The sequence below is a fragment of the Leptopilina boulardi genome, unplaced genomic scaffold (assembly GCF_019393585.1).
Source record: "Leptopilina boulardi isolate dan_hultmark-lab unplaced genomic scaffold, ZJU_Lbou_2.1 LbouV2_156, whole genome shotgun sequence".
In the NCBI taxonomy this organism is placed as follows: domain Eukaryota; kingdom Metazoa; phylum Arthropoda; class Insecta; order Hymenoptera; family Figitidae; genus Leptopilina; species Leptopilina boulardi.
The window spans coordinates 601,033-616,126 of NW_026137703.1; the positions used below are offsets into that span (position 1 = coordinate 601,033).

Consider the following 15,094-nt stretch of genomic DNA (forward strand, 5'->3'; position numbering starts at 1 on the left):
GCAAAAAATTAACACTTTTCTTTCTTTATCTTCCACAAGAAAATAGCATAAGTATGTCTTTGTTTAAAAACATTTTTCCTCTTCTATCAAAAAAATAACATGAGTCCCTTTTCGTCTAAAAGTTTAACGCAATCAACCTTATCTCCTTTGTCCATGAAAATAACATAGGAATGCCTTGCTCTTTCATAATTTGCATATCTACTCGTTTCATAGTAAGGAAAAGAATACTGTAATAAATGATAAAATAATTACTTGTATTCAATTTCACATACACTAATAGAAATAACTGTTCAATACTTCTAGAATTATTTGTATGTTTACCATACAAAATAATTGGAATAGATACAGCCATACGTGATGGCTATTTTAACCAAAATAGTAGCATCGAACACAAAACCAACGATTGTGAAGGACTAACTCGAATTCCAGCCGATAAACAAATAGAGTGGGTGATGTCCGAAAAGTTATGCTTCAGGTGTTTGCACTCCAATCATTTCAATCGAAATTGTAAAACTGTAATCTGTGGATATCGTGGGTGTAAAAGAAGCCATCATAATTTGCTTCATGAAGCCTTTCGCTCGATTAGTCAACAGAATGCAACCGAAGCTATACGTGCGGGTGGACAGGAAGAAGGCAGCTATAGATCTTGACAGACTCTGTTAAAAATCACACCTGTAAAAATATTCGGACGCAAAGGAAGTGTGATTATTCCTGCAATATTGGATTATGGTGCTGCAGTGACGTTGATCGAACAAAACATTGCTGACAAAATCGGTGCGCTTGGAGTTCAAACTTCTTTACGCTTACAAGCAATCAAAGGGTTGGAAATCAATGAGAATACGAGTCAAATGGTTGATTTCAGGATTATCCAAGTGACTGAAAGTGAAAGATTTGAAATAAGGGGAGCAAGAACAAAAGGTCTAACTCTCTCATCACAAAGCCTAGGTGAAAATCAAATAAAAGATCACGAACATTTACGAGATTTGGATATAAAATTCTATAAAAACTCAGTACCTAGACTTTTGATAGGACAAGATCATTCACACATAATTACTCCACGTGAAAGTCGCGCATCTACCATAAAAGAACCAGTCGCTTCACTTACACCTCTTGGATGGGTCATTCATGGGAATTCCTTCTCGACGAGGAAAAAACAATCAAACTGCGCTGCGGTCATCGCGCAAACAGAAACACTTTATATCTACGAAAAGGAAGCAAGAGACAAGGAATTGAATTCGTTGGTAAAAGGAAGTTTCGATATTGGGGCCTTAAGAGTATCAATGACGCGTAAACGGAACGCAGAAGATGAACGTGTTAACCAATTATTATCAAAGAATACTCTGAGAATTGGACAAAGATGGGAGACCAGATAGCTGTGGGAAAAAGATAATGTAAAAATGCTTTATATTAAAAAATATGCTTTCCAGAGATTAAGATCTAGAAAATGGATAAAGATCCTAATTATGGAATAAAATACATTCAAGAAGTGGAGATACTGTTAAAATCGTAATATGCAAGAAAAGTAACACATTTAGAAGAGAGTGATAAAACATGGTACCTGCCTCATTTCGGAGTAATAACTCCTAATAAACCAGAAAAAATGAGACTTGTGTTTGACGCCGCTGCCAGGACCTCTGGTATATCACTAAACGACCAAATATTGAGCGGGTCTGATCTTGTTCAACCATTACTAGGTGTTCTCATGAAATTTCGAATTCGCAAAATCGCATTCACATGAGATATTAATAAAATGTTTCCGCAAGTTAAGATCAACGAACGTGATCAAAATTCTCAATTGTTTCTTGGGCCAGGATGGAGTAGAGACACGGAACCTAAAGTGTACGCAATGACATCTATGATATCTATACATCTATACATATTGCTCAATATATAAAAAACAGAAACGCAGAAGAATTCAAGGACCAGTAACCAGATGCAGTCCAAGCGATTCTAGAAAATCATTACGTAAATGATGATTAATTATCATGAAAAAATCATGATTATTTAGACAGTGCAGACGATGAAGAAGAAGCCTGGTAAAGGATAAATGACGCCTCGCTTGTACACTCTCGCGGAGGATTCGAAATTACAGGATGGGTGAGCAATAGTAAAGAATTAATGAATATTCTACGAAACGCAAAGGCAACTAATGAAAAGCTCAACCTCAATAAGGACCAACCACATGTGGAACGCACCCTGGGACTCATCTGGGATCTAGTTAAGAACGTATTTCAATTTAATTTGAAAATGAAAAAATACCGGAAGACGTTAAGGACGGCTCAGTTAATCCTACCAAGCCAGAATTGTTACGAGTAATTATGTCCGTGTATGATCCTCTAGGCATGTTATCGCCATATACCATAAAAAGAAAAATACTACTCCAGGAATTTTGGAAGACCAATATCGGATGGGATGAAGGAGAAGGAAAAATCAAAGTGGCTCACATGGTTACCCGGAATGCTCGAAGCTGAAAAATGTCAAATACCCAGGTGGTACAGATCGCGATCAGAAGACCCCTCCAAGATTGAGCTACCTCTTCTGTGACGCAAGTGAAAGGGCTTATTCAACTGTCGCGTATTGGAGAATGGAGTACGAAGACAAGTCAGTTGAATTTTCGTTTATAGTTGGAAAAAGTCGAGTGGCTTTATTAAAGCCTGTTTCTATTCCAAGGATGGAATTGTAAGGAGCACTACTGGCTTCCAGACTTGCGAAGACTATAATGGACGAGCACAAAATTTCAGTTAATAGAAGAGTTTTCGGGACTGACTCAACGAATGTCTTAGGATGGATAAAGAACGACCCCAGGAAATACCAAAAATTCGTAGCACATCGAATTGGCGAAATTGATGAGCTAACGAATGTCGATGAATGGAGGTGGATCCTATCCACATTGAACCCAGCGGATAATGCTACACGAGACAACAGAAATCTTAGCGATCAATTGAGTGATTGGACACGGGGACCAACCTTCCTCCATGATGATCCGATGGACTGGCCTGATCAATCTTTAACAAACAAGTCTCCTGAACCAGAGGAAGAAAAGAAAAAAGAATTTGTAACGGTAATTACTGAAAATGAAGAAATACCTTTACCCGATGTTGAAAGATTTTCAAAGTGGTTGCGATTGATAAAAAAGCACAGTTTGGATGATGCTCGTACACAAAATATGGTTTCATAAAGACGATGTAGAACTGACAGCAGAATTAATGGAACAAGCGGAACGATTATGGATAATAAAGTTACAACAAGAACTTTTCGGATCGGAAATAGTGTCATTAATGAAAGGAGAACCGCTGAAGAGTAGTAAATTATCTAAATTATCAGTATTCCTGGGAGAAGATGGTATCCTCAGAATAAAAGGTATATCGGAAGCAGAAGGCATACCACAAGATACTAAAACCCCTATCATACTGGAAGGAAGTCATCGTTACACCAAATTATTGATCAAACAGTTTCACGAAAGATTATCTCATGGTTCATCTGAAGTAATTATAAATGAGTTACGTCAAAAATACTGGATAATAAAAATTAGACCAGTTATTAAATCAGTGACGTTAAGGTGCCAACATTACCGAGTGAGGAAAGCTGAACCGGAAATACCGGAAATGGGAGATTTACCTCGTGCAAGAATTTCTCACCATAAGCGACCCTTTACCTTAAGTGGAATCGATTACTTTAGTCTTATGAATGTCACTGTGGGCTGAAAACATGAAAAACGATGGGAGTATTAACAACATCTTTAACCACGCGTGCAATACACCTTGAATTGGCTCCGAGTTTGAGTACTGATTCCGCAATAATAGGCATAAGACGAATGATGGCTAGACGTGGGTCACCATTGGAAATATATTCTGATAATGGTACCAATTTTAGTGGAGCCAAGAACGAATTGAAAAACGGTATTAAAGAAATCAACTTCAGTTCCATTAACACGTTTATTGTAAATCGCGGAATAAAGTGGAAGTTTATACCTCCTGATACTCCCCATATGGGTGGTAGTTGGGAACATTTAGTGCGGAGTGTAAAAGTTGCGTTGAAAGCTATCCTCAACAATAGATATCCCACAAAAGAAACGTTATTGACGCTGCTAACCTAAGTAGAACACATCGTGAATAGTCCTCCACTTACTCACGTCTCAGTTAATCACATCGATGAAGAAAGTTTAACCCTGTTGATTGGAACCTCATCAGCACTTCCAGTACCAGGACGATTTACCGTCAATGATCTGTACTCAAAGAAGCAGTGGAGGATCGCCCAACGTTTAACATATATGTTCTGGAGTCGTTGGGTGAAAGAATATTTGCTCAACTTAATAAGCAGAAAAAAATGGCATCTAGATGTAAGGTCTTTTCAGGCAGGTGATGTGGTGTTAATTGTGGATCCACTACCTCCTAGAAATACTTGGCAAAAGGGGATCATCGTTGAAACAATCATTGGGAGTGACGGAAGAGTTCGGGTAGTGAGAATTCGAACAAAGGGTGGAAACATACTCACGCGTGGGGTTGCTAAAGTTATTGTGTTGGCTGCCAAGGAATAGTAGTAAGATTGTTAGTGACCATCCTTACTAAAGAAGGAGGATGTTGCTAACAATATTAAGAGAAGGAAGGTGTGCGTAGTTGAGGGAAGGGGAATAGATGCCCGAGCGAAGGAAAGAGAAAAGTGGGGAGCGTCCCTTACAAAACGCCAGTCTGGGTTCAATGACCTGAGTAGAAGGTTCCGAATTTTATCGAGAGTTTTTTTTATATATCTGTAATTATTTAGAGCAAAGTGTGCTCATTTCGGAGATATATTTATTTTGATGAATATTCAGAGCAAAGTGTGCTCATATCAGTGATACTTTTGTTGGGGATTGTTTTCGAGCAAAGTGTGCTCCTTTTCAGAGATTTTCTTTAGATGTCACATGGTGACGTAGAATATTAAATACGGATTTGTATTAATCAGTGTTAATTTTTGTTAATCATTATCAAATCATAATAAATTTTTGTTCATAAATTTTGTCGATTCTAAATCAATAATCTTCGTTCTAATTAAAATTAACTTTAATTCGTCTCATTACTTATCATCAAAATACCCTGTTATTTTCCCGACCATCTTGTGCGTTACAATTGTTTGAGATCTTTTTTTAGTTTATTAATTTTTTTTATATTTTTGAATTTTGCGTTAATACTTAAATTTTATTACTTTGCTTTAATCTGAGTAACCAATTAATTTAAAATTTATATTTAATTATAAATATTGCGTTTACGATATTAGATATTTTATTAATAATTTATTTTGTATTTCGTTAAAGATTTGTGAATTTTGAATTTAAATGATTTTGCCGGCCTACGGCGCTTGCGTGAAACTATGGCGAGCGCGACCGTATCACATTAGGTTAGTTTTAGAAGCCTCGAGGCTACCGGCACTTTTGCTGAAAACGTTGTCTCACTACTAATATATCCGATTAGCGTAACGACTCATATAGCGAATTTTCTTTTCTTTTAAATAAAATCAAATATTGTGTGTTGTACCCAAGACGAGGGAAGCGGTTCTGTCCCGTCTCGAGAGCCATTACTGACAAACTCTCCTGTTTATTGATTCATTTATTGGTAAGTCGATACTTATCTCATAAAGATGCATATTCTCGAAGTTTGAAATCTTTTAGCGTAGAGAATATGAATCTTTTGTATTCAATTCATAATGAAGCGACTATCGACCGCATGGTCATTGAGTAAATACTTCGCGTGTTTTCATTGATAATATAAAATTCATTATGTAAATTTTCGAGTATTAGCGTAAAGGTGTTCATTATGAACTTTAAGATGTATTAATTGTGATTATTTGATTATACTGAACTTGATCAAATTCAAGATTAAAATAAATATGTGTCAAAGTGTCGATCCCCCCCATTTGAGAAAATTAAAATGTCGCGCTTTTCTATTCTTCGGTTTAATTAAAATTCATTTTCAATCTATAAATTTTCAAATTTTATAGTTTAATAAAATGAGTCGAGTAAATTGATCTAATTATATTTTGCGTTATTTATTTTTTTAATGAATATAAATACGAATATGGAGCGTTTCATTGTGAGATAGTAAATATATATTTTTTTTTGCGTTACTAATTATAGCGTAAAATGTCGCGCAGTATCTGATCTTATTATGTTATATTTTTTTTCTTTTTGAATTAGGGAATATTTCTCATACAATGTAAATTCGAATAGAGAAATTTATATAATATATCCCATTGTTCATATGAAAATTTAGGATGTTCTTTTTTTTATTATTGCTGAAAATACTCTCTCAAAAAAATCCACACCTAAATGTTTCTGAAATCTGGAGCTAGCTTATTGAAGTTTTGACTTGTGACTTTTTCCGGTAAATGGAGTTTCGAGTTTAAACTTCCGATCTTTGGACGAATTTTGACGTTATTAGTTATTCTTATTATTTCAGCCAGGTGGCATTAGAATATTGAAATAACGATTTTGAATTTCTTTTTGTTGATGATGCTGATGTTGGTTCTATCATGAACCTGGCGCCCAACAAATTTATTTATTAGTTTGAGAATTTTGTATTTTATTATTGAACTTGAATATTCATTCCGATGGTGATCGCATTGAAATTCTTATTGGCCAAAGAATCGCGATAATGAAAGATTTTACATCATTTTGATTAATTTTTTAGACAATCTTAAATTTCGATAAATATTTATGTCTGAACATTTTTAAATCCTATCCACGCCATTGTAAAAATTTTAATGTCTCACAAATTGAAACCAGACACATATACTGCTCACCTCTGCAAACGCCCCGCTTCCATTTCAGGCAAACTTTTATTTTCGCCAAAAAGTGCTTCCAGGGGTTTATGATCCGAAAATAAATTAAACTTATTCCCGATTAAGTACTGATAAAATTTTTTTGTTCCAAAATATATTGCCAATGTTTCCTTTTGAATCACTGCATAATTCTTTTCAGCAGTTTGCAAGACTCTCGACGCAAACACAATTGGTCTCTCAGTTCGATCAGGAAATACATGTGTCAACACTGCTGCTATACCTAGTTGAGACGCATCACAATACAAGTTAATTTTTGCATTGTAAAAAACAAAAAAATTTGCATTATGAAATAGTGAATTAACACTTTAGAATTTATGTAATTTAACTATTTTTAATGAGATTTTAATACACTTTTTAAATTTAGAAATGGAATCGAACTTGTAATTTTATAACTTTCACAGAGGTTAAAGAACAAAACGTTGTAATAGTACAAGATTAAATTGCTTTTGTGTGAGTTGCTATGTAGGTCAGAAAATGGACCCTCTTTGAAAGCGACAAAAGTACTCTATAATGTACAACTACACAAAATTGTGATGTTATATTTTTTGTGCAAATTTACATTTTTGAAAATTAAATAAACGCACTCAAAATAGTAAATTTAAAAAACATAGTAGTTTTTCAACTTTGAAAATGAAACAGATACAATTTTTCTCACTTTTGCATACAAAAGTAAATTTACCTCATTTGTCACTTTAAAAATAATAGTTATGTAACGTAAAATTTTTTGCTCATTTTATTCCTTTATTTATATCTTGTTACACACATATTAATTTATTATTATATATTGCAACTCAAGTAATAATAATTTGTGTCAAATAAATGTTTATATAAATTTGATTATTTGTATCACATATTTTCTATTGCAATCTAAAGGAAAAATTTTATAATATAAAAATAAATTTTAATTAAAATATTTTTAATACGATTATAAATTAAAAATTATCATGTGGTGTACTTTTACACTACGTGATGTTAATTTACTAATTCTAAAAGTAAAATTCCCCATTCTAGATGCTGTTATACTGTTTTATGTACTTATGCCACTTTCACAGTAGGTAAGATTTTGGACCTACGTAGAAAGTAGTAATGTTACAAGAAAAATTTTTTACAGTGTGGTTTTTCTCTATCAAAATGAACTAATATCCTATTCGATATAATCTTTCGTCTCGTTGTATTAAATGCAATTTCACATTTTTTTCCATTCAAAGTCTACTCCTTCTTTCCACATTTCATACATCGATGACAATATTTCATCCGCATTCGGAATAAATTTCGCATAATAATTTACAGTACCCACGCATGTTTTGATTTCGCTTTGTTCGTTGGCCTGGGCATTTTTATAATAGTTTCTACCTTGTCCTTATCAATTTTTAAACCATCTCTATTAATTATGCGACCCAAAAATCGAATCTCTTTTGGAAAAAATATACAATTTTTTTTATTTAATTTAAACCCTGCTTTTTGTATTCTTTTGAAAACCTCATTCAAATTTTTAAAATGCTCTTTTTGAGTTTTTACCGTGATCACTACATCATCGATAAACAGTACTACCCCTTTTATGCATTGTAAAACTTTTTCAATTATTCTCTGAAAAATCGATGAAGCAGGTTTTGTGCCAAATGGCAATCTATTGACGCGGTAAATGCCCCTACAGGTACTCCATGAGAGTAATTCACTCGTTTCCTTATCTAATTCTAACTTATTAAATGCGTTAAGAAAGTCTAGCTTAGTGAATTCCTCTCCACCCTGAAGTGCTGCAAAAAGATCTTCGACTCTAGGTAACGGATAATTGACATCTTCTAGGTACTTATTTATCGTAATTTTATAATTTGCACGTAAACGAATTGAACCATCAGATTTTATAATTGGTACTAATGGTGTACCAAATTTTGCGTTATTTACTTTTGTTAACATACCGTTATTTCCTAATTTGTCGATTATTTCGTCAACTTTTTCTCTAAACGCGTACGCTACCGGTTTTGGTTTAATAAAAATTGTTCTGATATTGGATTTAGTTTCTAACTTGATTCTCTCATATCTATAATTTCACAGTTCCTGTCTAAAAATCTCATTGTATTTCTCTAACAATTTAAATAAATCCTCATCCGTTGGCTGTATGTCAATAATATAAGTTTCTACTAGGATTTGTATTTTTTATATTTACATGTTGCGAATACATGCTTTCCTTTACCACAAGCCACACACATTGCTTCTTTTTTGTTGAGATTGTTCTTTTGTGACATTCTTGGTGACTTGTCCTGACTATGCTGCCCTCTATTTCGATTTTGAGTTCTGTTAGCAGCTGATCCTCCTTGTTTATTTTGGATGAATGTCAAATTTGTTAACCTGTACTTCTTGCAATGACAGCTCTCTGTTTAAGGCAATTTCTTTCAATTGTTCTACCGTTTTTTGTAACTTCTTCTTCACACATACGTTCTCTTATTTTTCCTTTATACATTCTAGAAACAAACTTGTTCTTTAAAATTTCGTTCAACTGTGCACCAAACTTACAATCTGCTGAAAGCTTCATACGAGCGTACCAGACACTAACCGTTTCATTCTGTTTCTGTTTTGCTTCATAGAACTCAATTCGTTTTCAAAAAGTTGATACACGCGGTGAGAACTGATCTTTTAAAATTGCACACAGCTGCATATAAGTTTTATATTTAGGCAAAGTTGGATTCGTTAAATCCCTAATTATTTTGTACGCATCTGAACCCATAACCGTTAACAATATTGACACTTTTCTATCTTCCTCGATATAATTTGATGTCAAGTACTGGTCCATCCGTTTTTCGTAAATTTGACAATATTCCCCAAGTTTGTATTCTGGTAATACATCAACGTGTGCATGCATCGTTACCTGCATGGCACCCCCTTGTCCGTTTGCTTCAACTTCGTTAGCCATGTTGTTTTCTTGTGACTGTTCCTATTCCACAATTCCCTTAATTTAGAAACAGGAACCTAAAAATACGCCCTTTATTGAACTCAACGAAAGCTTTAATTCAATATGGTTGCATTTAGATCAGAAAAAATCGTCCTTTCATTAACTTTGTATTTTCATGTTTCCCGATTCTTTAAGGTACACTCACTGCCTCTAAATAACAATTTGCTCAAAAACTCACTGTTCCATATAAATACGTCCAAAAGTCGATAAATTCACAAAAGCTTCAATAACGCTAATTCACATTTTGAAATTATATGATTGTTCGCGACCACGCTTTTGAAAACTCGTTAGATTTTTACTTTTTTTAGATTCTAGCTCCGTGCTAAATTTAACACTTTACATCTTGTATCCTCGTCGCCAATTGTTATACCTCTGACACAAAAATATAAAATAAAAGATATACGCTTTGTATGAATTTAATTAAATAATATTTATTATATGTTAATACATTCAAGATACGAACGAGATTGAAGCTCTGCTTATCATCTGCATTGTTCTCACATTTAGAACGCCAACTTATGGCTACTCACGATACCAGAGAGATAAAAGTATTTTAAAATCAATATTATTTAACGTTCAGAGCGATAATTAAAACTCTCTTCTTGACAAAGAATTTTAGATAACGTTCGACATCTTAATGCATAAATATAAAAATCGGACAAGTACGAGTTACACTTGCATTAAAACCGAGGGTTCCGTACCCTTAAACCTAAAATTTAAGGGGGTTAAACTGTGAAGGCCAATGGAAAAATTCCAATTTCGCTTCATTCTTCCTGTAATGTGAGCATGAAAACACAGATAGAAAATTATCAGTTTTTCCCTGAAAACGCTATGATAATCAACTCCAATAAAAGCCAAGTTATTTTTATTTAAACCTCTTTCTGGCGCACCGTGTATTGTAATGGGAAAAAATATAAATTTTGTATGGTGCGTAAGCAACTGAGACACCCCTCCCTCTTCCTTAGATGCCTGTTATTCGCTTTAAATTAAATTAGAAATTGAATATGATCTAAACTCATTTTACCACCATGCATGCGACCCTTACGCGTGCAACTCACATGTATCGCATATGAGAACGCATCTGTTCGGTCCTGTGAGAACACGCGTGCGAGATACATGTCTAACACTGTGAGCGCATTTTGCTATATAGGATGATCTTCAAGATTTTGGAAAAAACGAGTCCGTGTTGGTATTAAAGATAAAGTTGTGAAGAAGGAAAAAAAATAATATTATATAATGATATTATTAAAGTTATCTTAAAGTAAAAAAGAAATTTTTTTATTACCTAAAAGTACATGTGTAGAACTTTAATTAACAACTAAAAAATTTTGTTTATCATCAGCATTATGTGTGATGAGCCATCGAAGTGACGCCTGCGGGTAAAACATGAAGTCCGGTGACCAGAATTCCGCAAGTATAATTTATCTAAAATGCAAAAATTAAATTGATTTACATTTCTTATAAGATTGTCTAGTTTCCAATCGAAGGATTAAAAAAAATATACATATTTAACAAAATGTCGACCCTTCAACACACCTGTCTTAAATGAAGAAAAAGTTGGTCCCCGATGCCGAAAAAAAACTCTTATATATTTTGAATCTGTGGACACTAAATGAACAAAATTTCAAAGATTCAAAATCGTAACCGATCCTCCTGCATGACTTTTTATGTATTTATTGTTTTTTTTATGCATTATAATGAAAAATTGCTTCATTACGATGTGCAGATCAGTTGAAATTACTAGTGCAATTTTTTTATACTTATTAAATGTAAAAATAATAATAATACATAACTATAATTTTTGGGAATAAAGGTTGGATGATCAATATTGTAATTTTAAATCCGCACTGTCAACAGAAATAATAAGAGAGTATTTTCCCTAGAACACCGCAGATGCAAACATTAGATTTTCCAAATTTTCTATCACTTCTTATTGTTATTAATATACGCAACATTAGTTACTGCTATTGGAATTTGTTTTTGTATCGTGTAAGAAAATAAATGATAACAAGTTGGCTAAAATTAGTTAAAAGTTTTGTAGATGTAGTTGATTTATTTTTAATCTATTTAAAAATGACTTATTACTACAAGTTAAATCACGCCTGTTGTCATGATTGAAATATAAAAAAATTTGTGCCTTGTGTGGTAGAAAAATTTTTTGCAAAGACGGTAATTTAGAAACTTTTTTCATCACAGTAAAGCAAGTAAAGCTGATCAAAACTTATGAGAATAGAAATTTTTCTTTAAATAATTCAAAATTTTATATTTTTTATTATAATGCATAAAAAAACAATAAATACATAAAAATTCATGTAGGAGGATCGGTTACGATTTTGAATCTTTGAAATTTTGTTCATTTAGTGTTCAGAGATTCAAAATATATGAGTTTTTTTCGGCATCGGGGACCAACTTTTTCTTCGTTAAAGATAGGTGTGTCAAAGATAAGAGTATGATTTTTGTTGAAAAACAAAGTCGATTTTCAGCTCTAGAAAAAAAGTTTTGCATGCAAAAAGAAATTCTTTGATTGGGAATTAGATTTTTTTGTGTAAATGATGCATATTAAATTTCAAGTAAATCGGATTAATGGTTTTTTCAATTCTCCTTTTCCGAAGAGGAGGATAAATAAGGAACCCCTATTGTCATTGTCGCAATGTGTTTCTGCCGTCTGATCTGTTGCTGTCTAGCGCACGTCCGTATTGTGCTGTATAACTCATTCATTTTTTACTGTATCAACATAAAAATATATAGGCACACTTCATATTTACATTTGGTTTAAGAAAATTTAAACCAAAATAATCGATTTTTCGAAAGTTAAAACTGGTGTACCCCCCTCAATAACACAGGCACACAAAAAAAAGTTGTATGTTTCTTGAACTAAATACACTATTTTTATAGTATTTTGGCCCGCTGAAAACGAATATGAATCCAGAATTGCTCAATCACTTTCTGATTTTTTTTAAATTGAAAAAAACCACCCTTAACCGGACAAATTCAAACTAAGGAGATAAAAAAATTAAATAACAGATTTTTTAATAAAAAGAAACTTACACCTACGTATTTTTGCTATAATAACACAAAAAGAAAGACAGAACTGATCCAGAACCCTTTTGATTTTTTTTAATTGGAAAAAGCACCCTTAATCGGACAATTTAAACCTTAAGGGGTTAAAAAATTATATAACAGATTTTTTTAATAAACAGAACCTTACAAATTACCTTAGTTTTGCTCCACTAAATTAAAAATGAAACCAGAGCTCATCTTCCACCCTCTGATTTTTATTAAATCGAAAAAACCACCCGTAACCAAACAAATTCAAACTTAGGAGTATTACAAAAATAGCAGTCTTTTTAACATGATAGTTTCTTCCATATCAGAGGTACAGAAAAATTTTAAAATTGTACTTGCTTTCGATTTTTTTCCCAACGAAATAGCAAAGTTTGAATTTGACCGATTAAGGGTGGTTTTTTTTAAATATTACGGTGCTGGATCAGTTCTGATTTTGTTTTTGAGTTTGTGGAGCAAAAATACGTAAGTGTAAGGTTCTGTTTATTGAAAAAATTTGTTATTTAATTTTTTATCTCCTAAGTTTGAATTTGTCCGATTAAGGGTGGTTTATTTTATTTCAAAAAAGTTTAGATGGTGCTGGATCAGTTCTGGCTTTGTTTTTGAGTTAGTGGAGCAAAAATAAGGTAATGTGTAAGGTTCTCTTTATTAAAAAAATCTATTATTTAATTTCATTTCCTAAGTTTGAATTTGTCCCATTAAGGGTGGTTTTTTCGATTTAAGAAAAATTCACATGGTGCTGGATCAGTTCTAGCTTTGTTTTTGTGTTAGTGGAGCAAAAATACGCAGGTGTAATGTTCTGTTTGATAAAAAAATCTGTTATTTATTTTTTTATCTTCCAAGTTTGAATTTGTTTGGTGACGGGTGGTTTTTTCGATTTAATAAAAATCAGAGGGTGGAAGATCAGTTCTGGTTTTATTTTTAATTTAGTGGAGCAAAACTAAAGTAATTTGTATGCTTCTGTTTATTAAAAAATTCTGTTATATAATTTTTTTACCTCTTAATTTTGAATTTGTCCGATTAAGGGTGCTTTTTCCAATTAAAAAAAATCAAAAGGGTGCTGTATCAGTTCTGGTTTTCTTTTTGTGTTATTCTAGCAAAAATACGTGGGTGTAAGTTTCTTTTTATTATAAAATCTGTTATTTAATTTTTTTATCCCCTTAGTTTGAATTTGTCCTATTAAGGGTGGTTTATTTTATTTAAAAAAAGTTTAGATGGTGCTGGATCAGTTCTGGCTTTGGTTTTGAGTTAGTGGAGCCAAAATAAGTAGGTGTAATGTTCTGTTTAATAAAAAAATTTGTTATTTAGTTTTTTATCTTCCAAGTTTGAAATTGTCCGGTGAAGGGTGGTTTTTTTCGACTTAATTAAAATCAGAGGGTGATGGAGCAATTCTGGCTTCTAATTCGTTTTCTGCGTGCCAAAATACTATAGAAATGGTATGTATTGTTCAAGAAACAGACAACTTTTTTTGTGTGCCTGTGTAATGCATAGTTTCAATCCTTTTTTCAACATTATTTATTACATTATTTTAATTTTTAACGTTTTGGTTTCTATTGTTGTTTCAGTTTGCACGTTCAGATCCGTATAAAGAAAACGCCTACATACAAACACCAATTAATATAAAAAATGAGTTAGAAAAAATTGGACTATTCTGAAGTGTAATATCATGGCTAAACTACTCATTATGATGACATATTTTTTCCAACGCTTAAAAAATCAAAATTTTTTTAAAAACATCCGTTTAAAATAAAAATTAAATTGTCGACTTAACAATGTTTTACTTCATAAAGATCATTGAATAAGTGTATTATTTAAACTTTAAACTCTTAGATAGAAAGAAAAAAGGCGTTACAGTTCGACAGTAAGAATTTGCTATTGGTTTAGGGAGGAGCCAAGGTACGTTTTATGTTGTTTCGGGCGATCATTGATTGCGTCCTTATAGGGAAGTTGTATACCCCTACTCTACCGGCCGGAACATAAATTCGGAGCTTGAGGGACGCAAGCACCGAGGGATCCTGAGCGGCGTTCTTGGCCCTTAATGAGTTTTTCACGAAAATTATAAAATTTTTAAATATTGACATTTTTAATTCGAACAACAACTCCCGAAATACAACACAATAACAATTGATTAGTTTCAGTAGTAATTAAGCAATAATTGAGTTTACGAATTATGACTATACTTAATATAAATAATAATATTATGAATAATAATTATATTACAACTATTAATATTATTACAATCGCAATATTAAAAAAAATAACACCTACATT

General features: G+C 32.5%; 1 protein-coding gene across 1 annotated transcript in view; it reads left to right on the forward strand.

The window, feature by feature from the left end:
- The window catches only part of LOC127276932 (glutamate receptor ionotropic, kainate 2-like), a 588,544-nt gene extending 573,980 nt beyond the window's left edge, over nt 1–14,564 (forward strand). The window contains exon 14 of the mRNA XM_051297684.1: nt 14,389–14,564. Within this exon, the coding sequence (XP_051153641.1) occupies nt 14,389–14,478 (90 nt within the window). The 3' untranslated portion in view covers nt 14,479–14,564. The remainder of the gene's footprint in view (nt 1–14,388) is intronic.
- Nucleotides 14,565–15,094: the final 530 nt, after the last annotated feature.